A 26511-nucleotide genomic window follows, 5' to 3' on the forward strand; every position below is an offset into this window, starting at 1 on the left:
ACGAATTTATTAAAACAACATGTTATGAATTTATTTCTAATGTGTTGTGAATGATGTATTATACGTATTGGTGGTTATCAAACCCTGAAAATTCTTCAGCTTTGTAACTGTATATTTATTACCATATTTGAATTGTTGATGCAGTTACAATTATACCCTCAAGTATTAACTTTAATTAGTGCCACATGTCCTCACCATATCCATTCTTACACCTCTCACACAAATCCCTTTTTTTACAGTAACCCTACCCAATATATGAATATAGGGAGGGGCTCATGCGAGAACCACCCTTATTGTGAGAACCTTAAGAATCAATATGAACACAACCTAAAATAGCTAAAAAAAACCTAACCCCCCCCCCAAAGCTAAATGCTAAAAACTAAAACCCCCAAAAAACCTAAAAAAAACCTAAACACCCCCCCCCCCAAAAAAAAAAAAAAAAACCTAAACCCCCCCCCCCCAGCTAAAAATACTAAAAACTAAACCCCCAAAAAACCTAAAAAATAAAAAAAAATCTAATTTTTTTTTAATATTTTTTATGCTCAAATCGCTACTTTTAGTGGCCAAAAAAAAATTTTTTTTTTTTTTAAAAAAAAAAATTTTTGGCTTCGAAAAGTAGCGATTTTTATATAAAAAATATTAAAAAAAAAAATTTTTTGTGATTTTTAGCTATTTTTAGGAATTTTTGGTGTGTTCACATTGGTTCTCGCGGTTCTCACAATAAGAGGTGGTTCTCACATGATCTTCTCCCTATGAATATATTCTAATATATATATATATATATATATATATTCGCATGTTGTAACTTTTACATCGAAAAAGTGTATTTATTTTTGCAATCTCATGTTGAATATATTCTAATATATATTCGCATGTTGTATTTTTTTACAAATCGCATGTTGAAGAATTATATCGCACGTTGAAGATACAATCGCGTACGCAATGTATGTTAAGCCATTTTATACGTTAACTAGCCTTTATACACAAACACATATATAGGGTAGGGTTCAAAAGTGAACCATATTGTTTTTGTGAACAAAATGAATAAATCTTGTCCATTGATTTAGGAGATCTTGAGATTTATAATAATGACAAATTTCTAGTTATTTATGTGTAGAAAATAAATGAAAAGAGTATAAGGTAAATTGTTAACTAATTCTCTTTCCAATTAAATATTTAATTTCTCTCACCAATTAACTAATTTATTAATTTAAAAATATAGATAGTTACTATTTAGCCAAACTGTTTTATACACATACGTATATCTGTTTTATACACATGCGTACATATGTAATTTGAATAATACACATGTGTACTTTGAGTATTCAACACACGTACATATGTGTATAAACAATTTATTAGTTCTGTTTGTGTATATTTTATACACATTTTCTATTCAGCCAAACTGTTTTATACACATATGTATATCCTTTTTATACACATACGTACACATGTAAATTAAAAAAATACATATATGTATAACAACAATATGAAGGGAATGTATTGAACAAAAGATGGAAAAAAATTTAGGGAAAAGACACATTATTACATATAGCCTTCTTCATACTTAATATCAAATATTCGAACTATTTATACAAAAAGAATTAAAAAGTGAGAATTAGTATTTATTGATGATAAACAAATTAAAAAAAAAAACTATTTTGCAATACTTTTTGTAGAATGCATTCAAAACGCAAATTCATCTATTGGCATTTTAAATTCATGATAAAATATTAGAAGGTAAATATTTTAAATCGTAAGTTTTTAGGGGAGTTACGTATATTTTGATAACTGCTTTTTAATAACAAATCATGTTTACATGGCTAATTACAATCTTACCCTTATTGCTTTTAAAGTAGATCAAGGGCCAAGATGAGTTTGTTTTGTTCACTAATAGGGGTGAGGTTCACAAATGAACTATTAGTGTTACATATCATATGTAACTTAAATATAAGAAAATTTATAATTTACAAATAACAACCTTTGTAATTTTGTTAAACAAGCAAAAAAAACACATCCACGTTTTTGTAATTTTGTTAAACAAGTAAAAAAAACATCCACTTTACTACATGAGGGCTAAAAACCAAAAAACTGTGAGGAACTATAGAAGAATGATGGCCAAAAACTAGTATAGTTTATGGTTGTTTTTGCCAATGGTGACATACAATTAATATGGTCCAATTTTCAGCCGTATGCTTCCAAATAAATAGTCTTTTAATATGTTTTATATTTCATTATTGTCCTCTTCCCATTATAGTCTAGCACAACCCATTTTGACTTAATTGTGTGGCAATACCAAAAATGACTTGACAATAAAGCAAACACCCGGCAAACGGTATACATATTTAATTACACTTATTATGGCATTATTTTTCTTTCTTTTCTCACTTAATAAACAAAATAATTTGTAGATAACATGTAATACATTGATACATATGTTAAATTACAAAGAAACAAATACTATATGTTTTAATTATACTCATACAATGAACTCTCAAACTGTAACTGACTAAAAAAATTCTAAAGAATTGTAATAGAAAACATTATACATTCAATTCCACTTTTATCAAGTGTAAATGGCCAAGCGTTTATGAGTTGCTCGAGCTTGACTTGCTAAAAATTCGAACTCAAACAAGCTCAAACATAAAAATAAGATTGTTTAATAAACGAGTTCAACCTTTACTTATCGAGCTCTAGTAGGCTCGTGAGCCTAAACAAGCCACATTATTTGTTTTACTTTTATTTTGTATTAAATATATATACGTATAATAATTACTATATTTAAACTTATGATAAAAATAACTAAATTGTATATATTATGTTATATATATATAATCATAATTATAAATATAGATATAAAACAATTACAAATGTAATAAATAAATTAACATAATAACTAATAACTAATAAATAATAAATAATAAAAGAGCCGAACATAAGTTAAAAAAAAAAAACTATCATAATCCAAGCTCGAGCCTAAAAAATGAAACTTAAAACGAGTTAAACCATAACTCATGCTCAACTTAACTCATTCCATATATCATGGTTGTAAAAGTTCCGTCTAGGTTCTGAGTACTGTTCGCCTAGGGTGATTACTTCACGAGTAATCTCCGCCTAGGACGAGTACTTCCCGAATACTCCCGGATACTTTCAAATCCGACTAGAGAACACCTAACAACTTTTGCAACCATGCCATGTATTATAGAATTTTAATAGTAATAATTTAACTTTTAGTATAACAAAAATAATTATAAATATAGGTTATGGTTTTTAATATTATAACCCCAATTATTTATTTTTATAAATGCTCTTAAATATGGTTATGGTTTTAGCAATTAGCATTCATTAAATAATAAATATAATTACTACACTTTTCATTATGCAATAAATTTGTTAAAAATAAAAAAAGAAAAAGAAAAACTTTAATAACTCAATTTAGCTCTCCCTCTCCCAAAGATTCCAATCATTTATGGTCCACCACAATAATCCCAACCTTTTTTCTTTGTTTTTACCATTATATTTTCTCTGCACATTTGTCTTCAAAATTGGCAGAAAAACAAACAGATTTCAGATTTTTCTCTGTTGAAAAAGACTTTTTCTTGGAATGAATTCATGAAAGAAGCCGTTGGTTGTGAATCAGCGACACAAGAATCAGTTCATCTGTAAAGAATTTTTAAAAAAAGCAACAAAATTTACCCTTTTGACTGGCTGTCTCCCTTCATTCATCCATCTTTTGTGTTCTTAACCAGGTGGGTCTTCACTAATCACAATCTTTTTTATTGGGTATTTTTTTATTGTTCATATGAATTTGAATTTATATAATTTTTATATACCTATTTGCCAATTTTAATGTGATTAATTTTATTTATTATTTGTTTAGGGTTTGTGGGTATTGTGTAGATCTTTTTTTTTTTTTTTGATGAAATGGGATTGATTGTTTTGTTTGCTAGAGTTTGTTTTAATATGAATTTTGGTTCAAGATTTTAAATTAGAGGATGATTTTAATATTTTTATGAACACCAAGATAATGAAATGTTTTGATCCACTTAATTTGGGTGGATGTTCAAGAATTTTGAAACCCATTTCAATTTTTAGAAAAAGTTGTTAAATTTTCAATCTTTTTTCAGAAATTTGGATTTTGGTTCAATATTTTAAATTAGGGGGTGATTTTAATAATTTATGAACACCAAGATGATGAAATGTTTTGATCCACTTAATTTGGGTGTAAGGTGAAAACAATTGGAAACCCATTTCCATTTTTAGTAAAAGTTCTAAAATTTACAATCTTTTTATCAGAAATTGCAGATTTTTATGAAAGTTAGTGTATTTAGTTATTTATATCAAAATGTTTCATGTTTCAGTGTGACTGTGTGAGGAGTTGATATTTGGTCATTTGATGGGTGGATTTGATGACCATGTTGGTGTAATTGGAGATTGGATGGCTCCTAGCCCGAGCCCGCGATCGTTCTTTTCGGCTATGTTGCGCGAAGCGGGCTCAGGGCCAGTGGCTGAGTCCGAACCAGAACCAGAACCGCCTAAGGATGATAACCGAGCCGATGGGTTCACCTTTCATGGGCCGGATAAACAATTTGGGTTGCAAAATGGTGGGTTTGGTGAGCCGAAAGTAGCAGGCTCGCGGTCGGGTCTTGTTGAAAGAATGGCTGCTAGAGCTGGTTATAATGCTCCTAGGTTGGATACAGATAGCATTAGACCATCTGCTGATGTGGCGAAGCAATCTCCTTATTTGACGATTCCTCCGGGTCTTAGTCCGACTTCGCTTTTAGATTCGCCGGTTTTTCTGTCGAACTCATTGGTAAACTTCTTTACAACTATTGTCTTGTTTAACTTGGATTCGAAGATTTTGGTTATTGTTTTCGCGACGTTTGATATTGTGTTTTGAAAGTGATTATCTGATATGAAATGACAAGAACCGATTGCAGATTTGCAGGATAGAGTGTTGGTGTGTTAAGGGTGTAAACGAGCCCAGCCCGAGCTCTTCTAAGTTTGAGCCCGGCTCGTTTAAATTCAGAGAGTACGACCTTGAGCTCGATCTGTTTCTACTTTCTAGCTCTATTTCTAAAGCTCGAGTTTGGCTTGTGACTAATATTGAGTTTGATTGGGCTCGGCTCGTATATTATTTATTAACTATTTAAGTTTTTTCTAAATACACATACTAATATTTTTGTTAATATATTTATAATTATATATATATATAATGACATAATATATTTTATTTAGTTAATCTTATCATAATTATATATGTAATGATATTTAATTATTTATCATGCAGTTATATATTAAATAAATTAAATAAAAATTATTGTATTTATAATGTTTAGGCCCGCGGGCCTAGTCAAGTTTAGTATATGAAGCTCGGTCCGAGGCTCGTTTATTAAATGAGCTCCACTTTAAGTTTGGGCTCATTTAAATTCGGCTCAATTCGAGCTTTTAGCGAACTGATCTCAAGTAGCTCACAAGCGGCTCAGCTCGTTCACGCCCTTAGTTGTGATGATCAGACAATCAACTTTCTTAAATGCTTGGCAAATTTGAATTCTTTTGAGGATTACATACAAAATGAATAATAAATTACTGAGATAATTACTTTCAAAACACAATGCCAAATAGCTAAATATGTAGAGATTTTCTTAAACTTTATTTATCAGGCTCAACCATCTCCAACAACCGGAAAATTCCAATTTGCTCCGAATAAAGATCATTTATCCAAGCAATTCGACACTTCATCTTTTGCATTTAAAACTGTTCCCGAGCCCGCCCCTATTTCTAACAAGGTAATTATATATTTATAGTCATTCAAATATATCATCTACCTTACGAAGGAAATGTTGAACATTCGTTATATTTCTTGCGGTTTATGTACATTTAGGTGAATCCGCCTTTTATGCCGTGGCAAACTATTGAAACCGCACAAAATGGTGGTGTTAATGGGAATACCGTTCAAGAACATAATGAAGAAGATGGAGATCAACTAACGAACGGCGATAGCGGTAATCACAGTAGTGATGACGGGTATAATTGGAGAAAGTATGGGCAAAAACAAGTGAAGGGTAGTGAGTTTCCGAGAAGCTATTACAAATGCACTCATGCAAATTGTCCGGTTAAGAAGAAGGTGGAGCGATCCCATGAGGGTCACATAACCGAGATTATTTACAAGGGGGCCCATAATCATCCGAAACCTCCTCCCGGCCGTAGATCAGGGTTCGGGTCATGTAGTGACGTTCAAGGTGGGACCGAGTGGGGGCAGGATGGTAATCTTGAAGTGACGTCATCAGCCGTTAATCATCATGGAACTCAGTTTGAAAATAGTGATCCTGTGGATGGCTCTTTGACGTTTTCTAATGATGAAGAAGGAGAAGATGATGATCGGGCGACACATGGCAGCGTTTCATTGGGTTGTGACGGTGAAGGAGATGAATCTGAGTCGAAACGAAGGTTCAACGATCTTTTCTGTCTTTCCAGTCTATATATAACATATTTTTAAATGTATTTTGTAACTGTGGATGTTATTTGATACTCCAGAAAGGTTGAAGCATATGCAGCCGATGTAAGTGGGGCCACTCGAGCCATCAGGGAGCCGAGAGTAGTTGTGCAAACCACGAGTGAGGTGGATATTCTTGATGACGGGTACCGCTGGCGTAAATACGGGCAGAAAGTTGTTAAAGGAAATCCAAATCCAAGGTATAGATTAAACCATTATTAGGGTGTAAACGATGCTCGAGCTCGGGTCATGCTTGACTTGTTTATTATGTATTAGAGTAAAGTACACAGATGGTCCCTATGGTTTACTAAAATTTTGGATTTGGTCCCTAGCTTTCTAAAACTACACAGATGGTCCATGTGGTTTGCACTTTGTAACGCATTTAGTCCCCAACCAACAAATCTAAAGGTTTTAGCAGGTCCAAGTTAGGGATTAAATGCGTTACAAAGTGCAAACCACAGGGACCATCTATGTGATACTTGGCAAAGTTGGGGACTAAATGTGTTACAAAGTGCAAACCATCGGGACCATCCGTCTACTTTTGAAAACCTAGGGACCAAATCCAAAATTTTGGTAAACCACAGGACCATCCGTGTACTTTACTCTATTTATTAATTAATTTATACATATACATATAATTATTTTCATAAATTTATAAAGTAACACAATGTATATTATTTAGTTACTTGTATTATAATTATATACGATAATAATATTATTAAGTTTGGCCTGGGCTTGAGCTCGTTTAAGCTTGGCTCGAGCTTTTAGCGAGCTGATCTCGAGCAACTTGCTCGTTTACACCCCTATCCTGGTTTAACCATAATTTGAACCGTAAATAACGTTTGTGTTACAATTTTAATTTAGGAGTTACTACAAGTGCACGAGCACGGGATGCACAGTAAGGAAACACGTAGAGAGGGCTTCGCACGACCTTAAATCCGTGATCACAACATATGAAGGAAAACACAATCACGATGTTCCAGCGGCTCGTAACAGCAGTCATAACTCCACTAGCACACAAGCTCAATCGGTTCAACCATCTCAAGTGCATAACCCTATGGCTAGATTTGAAAGAACCCAATACGGTTTGCAGCCCGGTCCCCATGGCTATGGCTATGGGGTAAACCTGACTCAAATGGCTATGGCTGGGTTGGTACCTAATCAAGCTAAAATGCCAGTTCATCCGTTTCTTGGACAAATCAGTGACATGGGAATGATGGTGCCAAAAGGTGAGCCAAAGGCCGAGCCGGTGTTGGACCCTGGTTTGAACCTAGCCGCCAATGGTTCGTCGATTTACCACCATCAGTTCATGAATAGGTTGCCGCTTGGACCGCAAATGTAAATTTTTGTGGTGTTATGGGGGAGAGTAGAGATAATGAGATATCATAACCTTATATTATTTAAAAAAATTGCAATTTTTATTTCAAGTACTTGATTTGAAGAACTGTGAAAGCATATTGGGAAATTCTTCGTTTAAAAGAAGTTTTAGTTTCTTTTTTGATACCAAAACTAACATGAAATTTGTGGCTTTGCCCTTAGTCTGAACGGGTTTGAGTCGTGTATCCAACTCCTTTAACTAACCATGTTGTTTCACGACTCACGAGGTTTACCCGAATAAAATTTTCTTTGCTATGTTTGATGTCATAATTTAAACTGTTTAGGTTTCATAACTTTACACATAATTATGCATGTACATCATTACATTATATTGTCGTAAATTTGTAATTTTATAGTATAAATATGAAAAAAAAAAAAAAAAAAGATTTCGAGTTAAACGGATCATAAACACGCTAAAACTCATGCCTCATTCAGATTCATGTGTCTTGACAACTCATTTAACACCCGTTGTTTGATATATTATACAACTAAAACCGATGACTGTATCCATCAAGGACCGAACAAAAAGAGAAACATGAACAAACCGTACTAAATTAGGCTTTATTCGCTACATTTTCCCGATGATCCTATGACTATGACTAAAAAAATTGTATCGACATATTACACGTATAATATTGTAACATCTTGATTTGAGAACACGTGAGTCTTACGTATTCAGGATACCCTTTATCATTTTGATGACTAATTTTCAAAATTTCTGCTATTGTATGGTCTGCCAGGTTGGTGACCGATACTTGAAATGTCCAACGTGGCAAATAATACAAATTAATGGCCATTGGAAATCTTCTCTTCGGTATGGTCCTCTGACCTTGGTTGATACTCTTGCCCCCTGTTATGCAACTCCTCTCTGCACGAAAACGGTTCAAGATTAGATAAAACTTATTCTTGTAGCTTGTTTGGTTATTACTATGATTATTGTGAAGCGTGTTTGGTTATTTTTCCTAACTTTTGAAACCAACTTAAAACGGAACGCAAAATAGAAACTAACTTGCAATATTAATGATTTTAGTAAGCAAGCAGCCTCTTTTTAACTGAATTAACTTGCAAACTGATGATGTGGCACTCAATGTCATGGAGGCTACTCCGCCACGCCAAATGTCAAATATGCCAAAAAAATATCTTATGCGAAAGCAATGGTTGTAAAAATCGCGACTAGCCTCCGATTAGTCGCCAATTAAACGCTAGTCGGAGGTTCACCGAGTAACTTTTATCTAATCGGCCAATTATTCAGTAGGCGGTCAATAGTGGTCAAATTCAGTCCTAATTGGAGAAAAAACGGTGGCAGGCTAGCGATTCAGGCTAGATTCCTGACCAAAACCTGTAAATTCCGGGCAATTAATCCCATCTACTTGAAAATTTTTCGAAGGTGTTAAAATATGTCTACTTAAAAAAATACATATAAAAATGTGTATACATACATATAAAACTGAAAATTACATATAAAATCTCAATCCGATCAATCCCAACTATCACTAGTCGGTACCCCACCGGCCGACTAACGCCTAGTGATTCTTACAACACTGGTGAAAACATTAAAAAAAAATTATTTACAAGTTCAAAGAACAAAATATTTTTTCGTAATGTTCAAAACATTAATGTGACATAAGATGCTGTGTCAACATTTTCTTTAAAACAATCAGCAAAAAATGATATGCTACAGGTTGAAATAGTTATTTGTTGCTCCAATTGGTAATAAATTAATAATATGTATCAATGTAACATGCATGTTGGTTGTTTTCTAATTTTGCGTCTAATTTATAGTTGGTTGCTAAAACAAAAAAAAAATTACAGTTTGGTTCTATTATGTACGGTTTGCCCTATTAATCATACAAAAACACAAATGAAAAAAAAAAGAGTAAAATGCCATTTTCGTCTATGAGGTTTGACCACTTTCGTCCAAAGGTTTGTTTTTCCGCATCTGGATCCAAAAGGTTTGAAATCTTGCCATTTTTATCCGACTCGTTAACTATATCCATTAAAAAATGGCAAACCGTTAACTAGTTGGATGAAAATGGCAAGATTTCAAACCTTTTGGATCCAGATGCGGAAAAACAAACCTTTGGACGAATGTCGTAAAAGTGGCCAAACCTCAGGGACGAAAATGGCATTTTACTTGATAAAAAAATATATAACAAGAAATTAGAATGAAAGACGTTATGTCACCTGAGACAGTTCCAGATTGAATGGTAATAAAGAATACCAACAATCCTACGTTTTCTTTCCTCTTGAAAATCGACAGCCCGTTGTACCACCGGCAGTTGTTTTATTCCTTTTGCTTCCATTAATTTTTTAGCAATTGCCAAATCGGTATCAGGATAACACGTTAAAAGCCCACGTTTTCGCCCACGATAGTTTATTCCTCGTGTGCACACAGAAGAAACAAGACACTCGTTAAACTGCAAAACAGTTCAGTTTAATATTATTCAGAAATAATTTCATATATGTATTTCTGAATCACATAATATCATAGCTATTCTTTCAAAAAGATTAAAATATAATGTTTATCCATTTCATAACAATCTAACTTCTAATAAAGGATTCCAATTAATGCCATGTGGCATTCTCTCCTTCAACATCACAATTTATACTTGTATATTATTTTAAAATATTTTTTAATCCTTATCGTTACTATTATACAAATTTAATCTAGATATGTTAATAAAGACTTAATATTATTTATGCACTATTTCTTTAGTATTATTAGATAAAGACAACAATGTATTTTATTATATATTATCGTAAAATACAAAATTACAATGATTAGATATCTTTTTACTAAGCCATCCTTATATTGATACCAATAGAAAAAACACAATAATTGGATTATAATCTTATTACACTTTTTATAATATTATTACACTTTTTTAAATGTGTGATAAGGATTATATAGAATTTTATGATTTACATTTTTTTATATTTAACGCATGTAACACACGAGTTTGTAACACCTATAAATTAAAATGGTATTCAATCTAAGTTTTTTTTATAGTTAATCCGTGTAAAACACGGGTTTGTAAGCTAGCGTGTATCAATAAATAAGCAAATAAGAAACCAGCATTATTACCGTGAATTATCCCGACGCTTAATATTTTCTTTGTTTATTTGGTGAAGCATGTTATAAGTTTAAAATTCAAGGAATAACTTCATATATGCCCTAAAAGTTTATATCATATATATATATCCTTCTAAATCTCATAATTACTGTTTCGAAACATCAAAAAATATCATATTTATCAATTTCATAGTAAATAAAATCAAATTAATTACTCTGTTTCACACTTTCACCACTGTCTTTGTTTGTTTGGTGAAACAAACAGTAATAATTAACCGGTTTTACTTTACTTACTAAGGAATGGGTAAAAAAATCTATTTTTAAGGTTTTGAAAAGATATATATGATATGATGAAAATCTGAAGGATATATTGAAAAGATATATATGATATGATGAAAATCTGAAGGATATATATAACAAATATATGCATGCGTAGAAGGCAAATAAAAAGCATGTTTATATAAACTAATAACATACATCAGGAGTTGAAGAGGCCCCATCGATTTCATCGTAGTTTTTCAACATGCCATGTTTAATGTCACCGTAAGTCAAAATTCCGTCTAAATGTTCTTCAGGGTCAATAACAAGCACACATGTTTGTTGACCATTATCCATACATTGTATAGCCTCCTTAATAGTTGAGGATAATCCCACGCTAAGGTAGATGGTTGACATGGCCTGTGACACCTGATTAACAAATCGAAATTCTCATCATGCAACAAAATATTTGTACTAGTAAAAATTTGGCAAACTGCATGAAAGGATACAAGCTTTACATGTTTTTAGCAATCAACTTATAAGTTATTACCGATCTTAGCAACCAACCGATTTAACTGATTTACCAGTGATGTAGCACTAGCTGATGCCATTGCGGTTGCCATATCCGGAAAAAAAATTACACAAAAATTGTGAAAAAAAAGAGTACAAAATTATTTACAGGTTTGAAAAAAGATGGCATTAAAAAAAAATAATATTAAAAGTAATAACTACATGCAACATCAGATACCGAGGCATATAAATGTAAAAATATTACATATATATAAGAGAACCTAGTGGAAATTGAGAGCCGTGAGAACACTCTGGACCGCACATTTTTTCTAAGTTAAAAAAAAAAAAAAATCTAATCGCATGTTATCAACAGTATTTTTTTTTTTTTTGGGGGGGGGGGGGGGGGGGGAGGGGAGGATTATACATGTGTGTATATTGTCAATTTTTAATTATACACATGTGTATATTGTCAATTTTCAAATTATACATGTGGGGTGGGAGTTGGCTACAAAGTCCATTTTTCCTACAAAGTGTACAAAGTCATAAAACACCACAATTTTAGCTATAAAACACACTCAAAACCCACATATAACAAAGTGAAGATTACTAAAACGTCATATTTGTGGGTTTTCTGTTATGTTTTGGATGATAAGGCTTTGATTATCGAATGACTAAGATTAGTGTGTTTTATATTGATTATCATGTTGTGTTTTATATTCATAGTTCTATGATGGTGTGTTTGATGTTTTTATGGACTGATAGGGTTTGGATATTGTGTTTTAGTGATCTTCACTCTGTTATTTGTGGGTTTTGAGTGTATTTTATGGCTGAAATTGTGGTGTTTTATGACTTTGTACACTTTGTAGGAAAGATAGACTTTGTAGCCGAACCTCACCCATACATGTGTATATTATTTTATAATTTTAAACACGTATTTACACATATATACATTAGAAAAAACATGTTCAGAACCATAATCTTCATTTATATACATATATGTACAATCAATTATACACAGTTGTACATATATGTACATTATCAAACATAGATGTGTAATACTTATTTTTAAACACATATATATATGTACAGTTAAAGATTGACAATATACACAAGTGTATATATCCAAAAAACTGTCAGAAAAAGCTACGATTTAGCCAGAAAAAAAAATAGTTTTTGCATTTTTTTATTTTTTATATTTTGCATTTTTGTTTAGGAAAAACGTGTGGTCCAAAATTGTTCTCAAGGTTCTCAATTACCCTAGAGGTTCTCACATGATCTTAACCTTATACATATACCCTATATATATATGACCTACCTATTGAACAGCCAATTCGTTGCTAAGATTGCTAACAAGGTGTAAAGTTGATTGCTAACAAGGTGTAAAGTTGGTTGCTAAAATTGGGAAAAGTGTGAAGTTTATTTCTATTTCGAGCAATTCGCTCATGATGAGTTCTATATATAAAAGGAAAGCATAAAGGTCAAACCTTCAAATCTTCCAGAATAATATCTTCATCAATTGTTTCATGGTTATCATTGGGTCCCATGATACAAAGTTCGAGATCATCAAGATCACCTGTTTGTCTCCAATTTTCAAATTTGTCAACAGGTGAAAGCACAGAATAGCCTTTTCTTGTATCAGATCCCTCACTCTCCTTTGACTGGTTTGCTACAGATGGTACCCATATTGCTAACCCAACAGCCCCCTAAAAAACATTACATTCATAACGAAGTTTTAAATAAACTAATAATTCAATTTATTGACCTTTATAAGAACTAAATTAGGGTTGATGTATTCAGAGGCCAATCAAGTATTAAAAAGGTTACACTAAGACCCCAAAATTCAAAAAAAAAAGGTAGAAGTATACGGATAGTCCCTGTGGTTTTTTAAACTTTTGGATTTGGTCCCTAGGCCCTAGCTTTCCAAAAGTACACGAATGGTCCTCGTGGTTTGCACTTTGTAACACATTTAGTCCATACGTTGGACCTCCTGAAACCTTTGGATTTGTTGGCTGAGGACTAAATGACTTACTAAGTGCATACCACAGGGACTATCTATGTACATTGGAAAGCTAGGGACCAAATCCAAAATTTTGGAAAACTACAGGGACTATCCATGTACTTTACTAAAAAGAGTTACATCACCTAAGTATCCATTTGGTTTCATGTATGCCAATTCCAATCAAAACATTGCCACAATGTAAAATGACAAAAATGTCCCTGGCTTCAATTTTTTTTAACAATATTATAAACCCATAATGCCTAATAATATTGAAAGGTGTAATACCAAACACACCCTATAATTAAAAAACAATTTCATGCATTAACCCTAAGGCCTAAACCAGCATGATTTTATTTCAATTTAAATTTGAGAACGTGTTTTCATCATCCGTGCTAGAACTAGCATAAACGAAACAAAATTGGAACTTGGGTGGCCCGTAAACCGTATTTTTGATACACTCGTGTAACTTCTTCAATAATCAATATGACCTTAGTGCTAAGCAGTTAATGCGGTAAAAAATCAGATATTTGACCTAATCAGATATCACGGTGGGATATCGGTATTTTAATATCATGCAGAATTCAAATATATAGCAATTTAACACTAACAATTCAGTATACTCTCCTACCAATAACAAATTTACCTTTTGCAACTTGCAAAACACTAACAATCGTAGCAAGTAGGAACTGATTAAGACTTAAAACACTAACAATTAACACTTAAAATACTAATAGCAGCAATAAGAAGAAAGAAAATAGTAGAACTAGGAAGAAAGGTACTCATATCGGGAAAATCGGTGATATATCGGTCAAACATCGGTCCAATATAGGTCAAATATCAATCAATATCGCCGATAATATTGGTACCAATATTTTACATGGGGACCGATAACCGATATATCACCGATATTAACTGCATAGCTTAGTGTAGACGTAAGACGTTTCAATATTTGGGTGGCCAACGTATACATTATCCCGTAAAATTACCATAAGTGGAAGCAAGATTCTATAATCCTTTGTCAACTCAAACAAAAGTAAAACCGAAGTCAACGGAACTGAACAAACTGAAGCCAAGGTTGCAGCCATTCCAACCTACAATACAATATCACAAGTTCACAACCACCAACAAAAAATTCATATCATTAATCAGAAAAGAAAAATACGGAAAAAAGCATTACTAACGCATACGCCTGTGGCTCAGCAATAGCATTGTTCCCGGGAATAGCCGAGTTAATCAACTGACCAGCGGAGCCACCAAAAACCGCACCCACCGCAGCACCAATCATCAAACTTGGTGCATACAACCCACCAACGAGCCCAGACCCTTTACATAGAGCCGTGGCTACGACTTTAGCTATAGCTAATTGAGCCAAAAGCCAGATTCCAGGTGCTGAAGCTATCTTTCCGGTATGTAAAATTTCATCAACGTTGGTGAATCCCCAGTATAGAACCCCGGGGTACTTAAGTGCTATTATTCCGGCTCCTAAACCACCTAGAGCCGGTGTCACAACACCAGGAAGATTAAACCGTTCTTTGATGTATTCGAATGCGTTATTGAACCATGTTACCAAACGGGTGAATAATACGCTAACCACCCCACACAACATGCCCAGTATCAGGTATAGAGGTAGTTCTGCACATATACAAATAAATTTTATTATCCAAACACCATTAACTGATATAAAAAGGAAAATTTTATATATATTAATACCTATTCCCCTAAAAGTTGAAAAAAAATATATATGCATCTCTAATTATATAATATCATGATAGAATCTGTAACTTCGATTAACTGAAACTAGATTACAAGATAGTTGGCCCTATTTCGAGATGGGCAAATTCTCCAGGATACAAGGTATAAACCCTATATTGATAAACATAAAACATCGACTCCCTAATCTGAAATAAAAACAGATATTAATAATACAAAATATAACTGATTCTCCCACTAATTCAGTTTTCCCCCACATACGTAACTTCTAATTGACTGGGTCAACTGTTAATTATGATTTAGGTTATGGGCTCATTCAATTAGGCCCAAACTGATCCAGCCCAGAAAGCTTTGAATTGTAGGTTCGTATCAATACATCCCGTCCGGACAAACGACTTGACCTCAAGTCGAGAGGAAGGGAATTGGCCTGCTAAGTCCCTGCATTCCAAGCATAGTTATCAAAAGCGCTCGCCTGGTGCGCCTAGGCGCAATTTTCAGGCGAGGCGCAACCTTACCGCCTTGTGCCGTTAAAGGCGCTGTTCTGGTAAGCTTCCGGCCAAAAATCGACTTTCCGGCGACTATTCCGGCCAGATTCCTGCCCAGTTACCGGCGAACTTCTCCAAGTTATTGCCACTTTCCTTATGGACAGATTTGTGGTTTTGGATGGATCAACGGAGACAGAAATTTGAAGAGGAGAGGAAGAAAAAGATGAAAGAATGAGAGACAGCATGACTTGCAAGAAAGGAGACTGTGTTTTCACTTTTGAAGAGGAGAGCAGAATTTTTGCTTAAAAACTTACTTTAACAGTGTTTTGCAGAAAAAGATAGGCTCTGTGCACTTGTGCAGAAAGGAGACTGTGTCAACAGCTACCAAAATTCATATTTCTTTCAAAATATTTTAAGTTATTATAGCAAGTATTCAACTTTGTTAGAATTTCTTTTACAAAAATTATCTTAAAAGGTTTTATTATTTTTTTTAAACTAGTTGGATGGTTTTATTAATTTTATACACATATAAGATATATTTTTATCTTTTTCAATACATAATACATTTTATTATTTTTTTCATTTATGTGCGCTTTTTTTTTCTCGGGCCCTCGCTTTTTTTTGCGCCTTGCGCCTAGGCCCCAGGCGAGGCCTATGCGCCTTGAGTGCGCCTAGCGCATTTGATAACTATGATTCCAAGTCGGCTTGATACATACCTAGTGCCAAACAGCCCAGAAAGCTTTGAATTGTAGGTTCGTATCAATACATCCCGTCCGGACAAACGACTTGACCTCAAGTCGAGAGGAAGGGAATTGGCCTGCTAAGTCCCTGCATTCCAAGTCGGCTTGTACATCTTTATTCCTAACATGAAATTCCTTCCAATTATCCATTGTTTTCTGTTTTCCAAGATTCGTAGCTTTTGATGACGATGATACATCCATATGTCCCTTCTCATGTAGTGGCAAACCATCCTTCTCATTTACATCAACATACATAATCTCTCTGTGATGCTCTTTTGATTCCTTCTCACATTGATGCATCCACATCTTAGTTTCAGACCTCACCAATACATCATCAGCAACATCAACAGCTAAAACCTCATCTTGGTGAACATTGGAACCTCTGTTTTGTCCCCTCTTTTGTCTATGGTTAAACTGTTCTGTTTCTTCTTCAAGCTCTGGAATCCTTTCTTCTCTAACTTGTTGTAACCCATTAACATCATCATCAAACACGGTGTTTCTCGGGTTGTACCCATAATAATCCACCGACGAAAAAGGTTGATAGAAGGTGGTTGCTTTGGCGGTGGTAGAGTTGGTAGTTTTGGCGGCCGTGATGACGGTAGTCCCGTGTTTCGATTCCGTGGGGACATCCTCAGTTTCCTCGTCCTTGACCAGATTTGCCAATGGAGCTTGAGGTTCATCCTCGGTGTTATTTTCATCCATCCAAGCCATCCTGATCTCTGCGATATCCTTCCGCATAGAGTCTATGCTGGCTGCAATTAATGCTAATTGAGAAGCAAGCACAACCTGATCGCAGGAACTGTACCGGGTCTGCACTAGCTTCGAATTTCCCGGCAATGGAACCATTTGATAGAAACTTGAAATCGAAAGATAAAATTGATAGAATAATCCAATTCGAGAAGGATTAGGTCTCCAATTTCAAAGGTATAAAACCCTAATTTTATATAATAAACATCGACCTAAAGAAAGATGACCTAATCTGCCCTATAAAACATAAAAGAAGCAGAAGTTAATTAACTGCTAGAAAACCACTTGTGAAACTGTTCCCGCCATTTTTTTTAATTAATCAAATCAGCAGTTGGGTCAGATTCTGGGCTTGGATTTGGGTCGGGTTCTGGGCTGTTTGGCACTAGCCACTAGGTATGTATCAATACTACCCGCCCGGAGACACGACTTGTCCTCAAGTCGAAACACAGGAAACTGTTCTTCCAGGCAATCATAACTTTTCCAAGTCTTTTCCACTAGTGGACGGTTTCCCCAGTAACGAAGTAGCTCTAGAATAGGATGGCCTGCGTTTAAGACCGAGCAATAGGCAAGGACTGTACCGGGTTGGGGGTCAAGTTTTGCCAAACTATTTTGGTGATATTGTTGAATCTTGATAAAGAAAATATCGCCAGCATCCACAGACACATCACTCTTAATTGCAGATTCTGCGTCCTCCATTTCTTTCGGTTCTTTGTTGGTGTTGAGTGGCTCGTCTTGTCCTTCCGTGGTTTCCAGCACGTTGAATGTACCTATTTTGCACCTATGACCAGCAACTTGTCTTTTAAGAAAACGAGTTTGGTTCTCTGTCTCCGTAGTCCTAAGGGATTGGCGCTGGGGTGTAGGGTTTTGTGTAATAAACTGAGCAGTATTTTTAGCATAGGCTGAGATTGATTTTGGGCTTGGCCTCCATGTAAGACTTTTAGTGGGCTTAGAGGGATCGTTCTTGGACTCATATTTTAGGGCAATACTACAGCATTAGACACGATTTGAGGCTCCTGGATATGCACGTGAGCCTGCAATTCTTCTTTGAGACCATCCAGTCCTTCATCTGTTGCCGTCTCTTTTATGCCCTTCTCTACCGTAATCCTCAAATCACTGGCTGATTCTTCACTGTTACGACCATCTCGGATTACCTGAGCCTTGATCTCTGCGATATCCTTCCGCATAGAGTCTATGCTGGCTGCAATTGATGCTAATTGAGAAGCAAGCACAACCTGATCGCAGGAACTGTACCGGGTCTGCACCAGCTTCGAATTTCCCGGCAATGGAACCATTGATAGAATATGTAACTTCGATTAACCAAACTAGATTACAAGATAGTTGGCCCTATTTCGAGATGGGCAAATTCTCCAGGATACAAGGTATAAACCCTATATTGATAAACATAAAACATCGACTCCCTAATCTGAAATAAAAACAGATATTAATAATACAAAATATAACTGATTGTCCCACTAACAACCACTAATTCAGTTTTCCCCCACATACGTAACTTCTAATTGACTGGGTCAACTGTTAATTATGATTTAGGTTATGGGCTCATTCAATTAGGCCCAAACTGATCCAGCCCAGAAAGCTTTGAATTGTAGGTTCATATCATATCACGTTTACCCCTTCAAAACACTAAAAATAACATTGTGTTATTTTTAATAGATAAACGAAGTTAACATTAAACGCTAAGTTGGTTTACAGTAATACCCTTGTTTGTCCATTCAGTGAAACAGACTAGTATAAGTTACTAGTTTTATTTTGGAGTAAAATGCCATTTTCGTCCCCGAGGTTTGGCCAGTTTTGCGACTTTCATCCAAAGGTTTGTTTTTCCGCATCTGGATCCAAAAGGTTTGAAATCTTGTTATTTTCACCCGGCTTGTTAACTCCATCCATTTTTCTCCGTTAAGTCAGGGGTCTTTTCGTCTTTTTTTTAAACCTAAAGAGCAATTTGGTCTTTTTCACTTTATGTACAAGCTTTTAAAGTACCCTTACTAAATAAAAGTCAAGTCCACTGACTTTAATTTAACAAAAAAGACGAAAATAACTTAACGGAGAAAAATGGATGAAGTTAACGAGCCAGATGAAAATGACAAGATTTCAAACCTTTTGGATCCAGGTGCGGAAAAACAAACCGTTGGACAAAATTCACAAAACTGGCCAAACCTCAGCGACGAAAATGGCATTTTACTCTTTATTTTGTTTAAAACAGAATGGCTAAATACGATATTTTATCGGAAAGCGAAAATATGACATTATGAAATTTAGAAGGAGAATTTTATAAACTTTCAAACTTTTAGATAGATATATCATATATATGAAATTAAATTCAGATATAAACTTGTATATTAAGGGTGAAATGGGATAAAATACCAGCAGCAGATTTCAAATCATAACTGGGCACTGTGAACGCCTGTTTTTCCCGAAGTACAGCATTTGAGACTGTTGAAGAGATAACCGATGCTAATATTATCATTGCGGTTGTAAACGGAGGTGAATTTTCAGCACGCAGAGGTCTTAAAACATTTTCAATGGCAAAGAATGAACCAGCAACTGCTGCATTGAAACCTGAAACGAAGAGGAGTGTTTGAATGAGCTTTCTGCAACACTAACAACTGATCATTAATGACTTATAAAAAGACAAGAGTAAAATGCCATTTTTGTCCCTGAGGTTTGGTCACTTTTGCGACCTTCGTCCAAAGGTTTTTTTTTCGCATCTAGATCCAAAAGGTTTGAAATCTTGCCATTTTCATCCGACTCGTTAACTCCATCCATTTTTTACGTTAAGTCAGGGGCGTTTTCGTCATTTTAGCTATTTGTTTTGTTTATTTATATCAAAATGGCAAGATTAAATGATGTTAAAAAATGGATGGAGTTAATGAGTTGAATGCAATGGCAATATTTCAAATCTTTTGGATCCAGATGCGAAAAAATAAACCTTTGGATGAAAGTCACAAAAGTGGCCAAACCTCAGGGACGAAAGAGGCATCATCATCATCATCATCATCATGCTCATACTCATACTCATACTCAGTAAATCCCCCCAATAGGCAATAGCAAAGCTAAGGTAGGGTCTGAGGAGGGTAAGATGTAGACAGCCTTACCTCTACCCCGTAGGAATAGAGAGGTTGCTTCCAGTGAGACCCCCGGCTCCATTCAGGGACGAAAAAGGCAATTTACTCAAAACACAATGACCAGATAGTCACTTTCAAAACACAATGCAAACACCACTCAAAATGGAGAAAATCAAGAGAAATAAATATAAAACCTGAAGCTATGCCAGCAGCAGCACCAGCTGCAACAAGAGCTATCCTGCGCTCTTTATTATTTTCCATCATTAACGAGCACCCATTTGCACACGATTTTCCAATATCTACACTTGGGCCTTCAGGACCCAATGAACAGCCTGTGCCTAAAGTTACCGCAGCTTGAATAGCCTTCACTGTTGGAAAGAATACAGAAAGGAAGCTTGACCCATTTCCAGGAGTTGCCTGCTTTATTTGATCTAAGATTTCAAGCAAACCGTGCAGCATTCCAACGATTACTCCTCCGGTGACCGGAATCAGAAGAATCCGATGCCAGGTGTCCGACAGCTGCTGTAACCGTAGCCATGCAGCACCCTCGTTTGGAGTCCCGGCCCACGCCCATCCGTGTATTACATGCACCTGTAATCACTACCTCATTACCAGGGCTGTTTGGCATTGTGTTTTAAAAGTGATTACATGATATGAAATAAATGGAATCAGTTAGGGTTGCAAACGAACCGAACATTCAACGAACAGTTCGTGAACCGTTCGGCGGGAAGTTCGTTCATTTAATAAATGAACGAACACGAACAAAAAGTTCCATTTGTTTACTTAAATGAACAGACATGAGCAGAGGTCGCGTTCGTTCATCTATGTTCGTGAACGTTTGGTAACGTGTTCATATATGTCCGTTCGTTTCTGTTTAAAAGTTCATTAAGGTTTATTATTTTTGTATTCCATTTAAATACTTCAAAATTCCCACTAATAAGTATTTAATAAGTATCAGTCTAGTGTATATTTCATACCTTTTGAGATATGTTCGATTCCTTTTATGAACGCTTGTTTGTGTCCGTTTGTGTTCATGAACATTTGTTTGTGTACATTTGTGTTCGTGAACATCTGTTTGTGTTCGATACCTAAATTTAGTGAACGAACACAAACACGTTCATTTCCTTAATGAACGAACACAAACAGAAAATGACGTTTTGTAAGTGTTCATGAACAGATTGTGATCACCATTATCTCCTTAACAAACGAACACAAACATGGTTTTGTCTATGTTCGTTCGGTTCATTTGCAACCCAAGAATCACATAATCATGTTGTTTGGAGTTAATTAAGTTTTATTGAGCTTTACACGTAATAAGACCCCTAAATAATTAGATAATCAGAATCAGTAGTTATGTGATCCTTAAACAATCAGATAATGACAATCGGTTTCACTCTTTACTGAAATAGTCGATTATCTGCCATTTGAAAATGCGATAATCAGATAATCATTTTCAAAACGCAGTGCCAAATGCCCCTCCCTTTATCAGGGGTGTTTGGCATTGTGTTTTGGAATTGATTACATGATATGAAATAATCACAATCAGATAATCAGCTGTAACAAAATGGGCTGTAGGAGATACTGTTGAATTGAGCTCCTGATGTTTGAAGATAATAAAGGTTTACATGTAAAATGACACCGGGATAATCAGATAATCAATAACCAGTGATTATTTGATCCCTAAATAATGACAATGACAATCAGTTTCGCATTATACAAACACTTGATTATCTGCATGTTTCAAAACGCAATGTCAATTGTCAAACATCCCTTTAAAGATAACTAACGTTTGTCGATTTACAAGTAAAACGTCACCTAAATAATCAGTAATGACAATAATTACTTTCAAAACACAATGTCAAACACCCCTTTAAAGCACAATTCAAGGTCAAGGCACTAATTATAGTTTCATTTCAACCCTCAAAAGTCACAAGCATCATTCATTTCACTTTAAAACCAAATCAGATCTCTACAAAACACAGAATTCATATAGACTTAACTACACATATCACATATATAAATGTTTCAACCTCTATAATTATTCAAAACTACAATGCAAAACCAGTAACTTACCCCACGGTTAAACGCAGCGACACATAGACCAGTAGCAAGCCCTAACAGACATCCAACAAGCAACAACGCCCATTCAGGTGGAGCACCATCACCTAAAATCTCATCATCACCACCAATCGCTCCACCTCTTCTCGGCGACACACGGTCCCTATCCCTATCCGACCACCTTGTACTAGGCGACCGGCGTTTAATACTAAGCCGTCGACCAGAAAACGCTCGATCTAGTCTACTCCATATATGCTTAATACTCTTACCACTTCTTCCAGATGTTCTCGGAGACAAAATGACTGGAATCTGACCTTCTAAATCTCTATCTGAAGACGATGAATTCGACGGCAATAATTCATCCCTATCATTATGATCACCTCCAGACATACTTTCAAGTTTCAAACCCTAACTTGTACACACCACGACACGATGTACGAATCATTCTCCCATAATTGCTTTCAGATCGATTCTCCAGACATACATACTTTCAAGTTTCAAACCCTATCTTGCACCACACACTAATGTACGAATCATTCTCTCATAACTGCTTCGTAAACAGCTTCAGATTGATCAAATCGAGAGATTTGGATCTTATACTTTCAAGTTTCAAACCCTAACTTGTACAACTGCTTCGTTATCAGCTTCTGATTGATCAAATCGAGATTTGGATCTTATACTTTCAAGTTTCAAACCCTAACTTACACACACACAAATGTACGGATCATTATCTCATAAATGGTTGTTAGAATTGAGCAAATTGAGATCTGGATGTTGTTGATGAGATGGATTGTGTGAAAATAGAAGTGGAATTGTGATTGAATTTGTGGTTAAACAAGGATGACTGTAGTAGTGGAAGGTGAATGGAGAATGCCAGAATGGAGTGAGATTGACGGTGATGAAAAGGTGGGTGTTGCTTAATAATGATTTCTGAAGTAATCACCCAGAAATTATTAATTTTTTATTATATAGTTTCTCAATGTGTTGACTTTGTAACATTTGTTTTTAAAGAATTCTTTTAACACACGTTCATAAATTGTTGCTTTACTTTATAAACATTTTTTTAGGCTACCACTGTTTCTATACGTTTAAAATCTTATTTTTATACCTATACGGTCAGTATATAGTTATACGTGTTGCAAAAAAAAATATCAAAGAATGTTTTTTTGTCTCCAGGTATACGGGTCGTAAACATTATACGACCCGTATAGAATGTTATACAATTCAAACCTCATATAATGTTATACGGCCTGTATAATATTATACGACTCATATAGAATGTTATACGACATAATATTTTCTCCATCTATACGAACCGTATAACATTTGTCATGTCAGATTATTCTATACGGGTCGTATAACGTTATACAACTCGTATACAGGGTGTGAAATTAAGATTTTGGGGTATGTCTTTATTAATATTATACGACCCGTATAGAATGTTATACGACATAATATTTCCCCATCTATACGAACCGTATAACATTTGTCATGTCAAATTATTCTATACGGGTCGTATAACGTTATACAACTCGTATACAAGGTGTGAAATTAAGATTTTGGGGTATGTCTTTATTAGGATTTTTTTTAATGACAACGCAACTTTATATATATTGGAGACATGTAAGTATTAACTAAAATGTACTAAACATTTAACGAACCATTCAATGGGATGCTATGAATCCTTATTTAATAAAGGAGCAAGCATTGATCGCTTTTTTTATTCACTTAAACAACCCAAAAAAAACAAATAAAGCATTTCTTAATTCACATTCATCTATGTTTGCTTATTAAGGTTTGTTTATAAATACGCATGTTTGTATGTATGTATGTTTGTTTGTTTCATTTAGCTTATTAATTGTTGAACAAACATAAAAGACGATGCACAGATTCAATTCCTTAATGCGATTATGAACAAGAATATTTATTCGTTTATACATACATGTTCATCATTTGTCATGGGCCTAACGATTCTTGTCACACCCCAATTAATGACAGAAACATTGAGGTGCAATGTATGAATGATTGCTCGAAGACTCATGATACTAAAGTTGAAATATTATTTAATTAAAATGTCATACATGGAATTAAGAAAATACAACTTGTACAAGTACATAGCATAAGATAACAATAAAATTAAATTGATTTAACTAAGTCCAAGCCCTATGTCAATGAAACACGTACGAAAATAACGTCGACAAATAATTGTTGGTGAGCATACTTAGGGTTTGCATATGTATGTATATATATAGTAAATTTGAAAAGAACAATTCACATGTCTGAAGTAATACCATATGTAATCATATAAACACTTTAACGTAGTACAAAGGCAAAACCAAACCTAAATGGAAGAAGTTATACACACCCAAACTTGTAAAACGTTCGGTCAAGAAAGTACTTAACAATGACCATGCATTCCCTTCGAAAGGGGTAAAATGAATCTTAGGCGGTCATCAATCCTATAGTGTTGTGGATTCTTAAGATCGGCTTGTACATAGTTAATGGCCTTGGCAAAATAACAATTGTAACTATGCATGTTTAAACATATACAAACACATAGGTAACTAAGAACATGCAATTTAATTGTAATTGTGCATAATTGAATTTGTAAGTAAAAGTGTATTTTGTATGATTGTACATGAATTATCCCAAAAGTGTAAGGAAAAAGGGATAAATAATACTCACTGTTTGCTGTTTGCGTAGAGAATCCAAACACACAAGATGTAGAAAGCAAGGATAACTAATTATCCAAAAAGCGAAAAAAGTATACGAGTATAAGAGTAAGGATTAGATTTGGATTGGGTCTTGGTAAGAAATGTGAATAAATAGTAAAATAACAAAAGCATAAATGAAAAAAAAATGTGCTAATAACTAGCAAAAATGATTATCTAGTTGAGTTGAAAATTATATAAAGTCCTTATATAATTATATGTAAAACAACTATCTATTGATGCAATTTTTATAAATAAGGTATGGCATATTTGTACTAAATAAATAGGTATATAATTAATTAAGTGAACATGTGACCTTGAAGAAGAATCGAATTCTTAAGTGCTAAAAATCTATCCATTTTAGAGTGTTTTAATATGCAACACAATAAGAAGAACACCGCGCTACAGCGTGACGACTAGAGTAGACTGGGTATATAGGGCCCAATTTTTTTACCTCGCCGAGGGCCCAAATTGTTTTTGACATCCTCGGAGACGGCCATGAATAGCATGGCTTTAGAACTATGGAAGATTAAGATGAGTCCAACGATAAGATGGTCAACTTGGACGAAGTGTTATGGGTACAAAGAGGGGCTGGTAGCTCGAATCATGATAGGAAATAGTTTGGAAAAGCTCGCTTGGAGTCGATTAGCGTGTAAAATGAGCTAACTCGGCTCGGATCGTTTACAAAACCAAGGTGGCTAGGCCCGGTTGGCTCAAATTACCCATCGTTCTATAAAGAAGTGAATATATATATATATATATATATATATATGTGTGTGTGTATATATATATTCATGTCGTAATTGTAGCCTAATACCATTAGGTCATTACCAAGTACTAATTGTTTCTCACTTGCTAATATACTAATAGTTGTTCATATAGCTAATGATATGAAGTTTGCTCAAAATAGATTATGTCGAAATTGACTCGTGAGCCAGCTCGACTTGGATCGTTTATAAACTAAACCTAGCACAGTTCAACTCGTTTACAAACCAAGTTAAGCACTCGCCAACCCTGGTTTGACTCGTGAACAACCCTAGTATAGAGTCAATCCATAGGGAAGTTGAAAGCACGTGTAGATGTAGACGATTCACATGAACTAAGAACCTATATAGTGGATCTAGCAACCGAGTAGGATGAGTACTAAACCAAACAAGCACATAACACTCCCTATGGTTTCCGATTTCAATAACTTTTACTAATTTTTACTTACTTATACACTCCCTACCAAAAATCATACCAAATTCATTACCACAACATAATGGCA

General features: G+C 34.5%; 2 protein-coding genes across 2 annotated transcripts; one reads left to right on the forward strand and one right to left on the reverse strand.

The window, feature by feature from the left end:
- The first annotated feature begins 3483 nt into the window (after window positions 1–3483).
- On the forward strand, window positions 3484–7989 carry LOC110873546 (probable WRKY transcription factor 2). The gene is made up of 6 exons (XM_022122485.2): window positions 3484–3749; window positions 4362–4813; window positions 5664–5789; window positions 5885–6450; window positions 6538–6696; window positions 7361–7989. Exons 2-6 carry the CDS (start codon window positions 4397–4399, stop codon window positions 7836–7838), a joined length of 1746 nt encoding a protein of 581 aa, XP_021978177.1. The 5' UTR covers window positions 3484–3749; window positions 4362–4396; the 3' UTR covers window positions 7839–7989.
- Window positions 7990–8280: 291 nt separating this feature from the next.
- On the reverse strand, window positions 8281–23475 carry LOC110873547 (chloride channel protein CLC-f). Its single transcript, XM_022122486.2, has 9 exons — window positions 22549–23475; window positions 20670–21066; window positions 19775–19969; window positions 14891–15345; window positions 14700–14804; window positions 13199–13417; window positions 11424–11633; window positions 10058–10290; window positions 8281–8741 (listed from the first exon to the last, which is right to left on the reverse strand). The coding sequence occupies exons 1-9, from the start codon at window positions 22921–22923 to the stop codon at window positions 8660–8662; spliced, it is 2271 nt and encodes a 756-aa protein (XP_021978178.1). The 5' UTR covers window positions 22924–23475; the 3' UTR covers window positions 8281–8659.
- Window positions 23476–26511: the final 3036 nt, after the last annotated feature.

This window comes from Helianthus annuus, chromosome 8 (assembly GCF_002127325.2).
Source record: "Helianthus annuus cultivar XRQ/B chromosome 8, HanXRQr2.0-SUNRISE, whole genome shotgun sequence".
Lineage (NCBI taxonomy): Eukaryota > Viridiplantae > Streptophyta > Magnoliopsida > Asterales > Asteraceae > Helianthus > Helianthus annuus.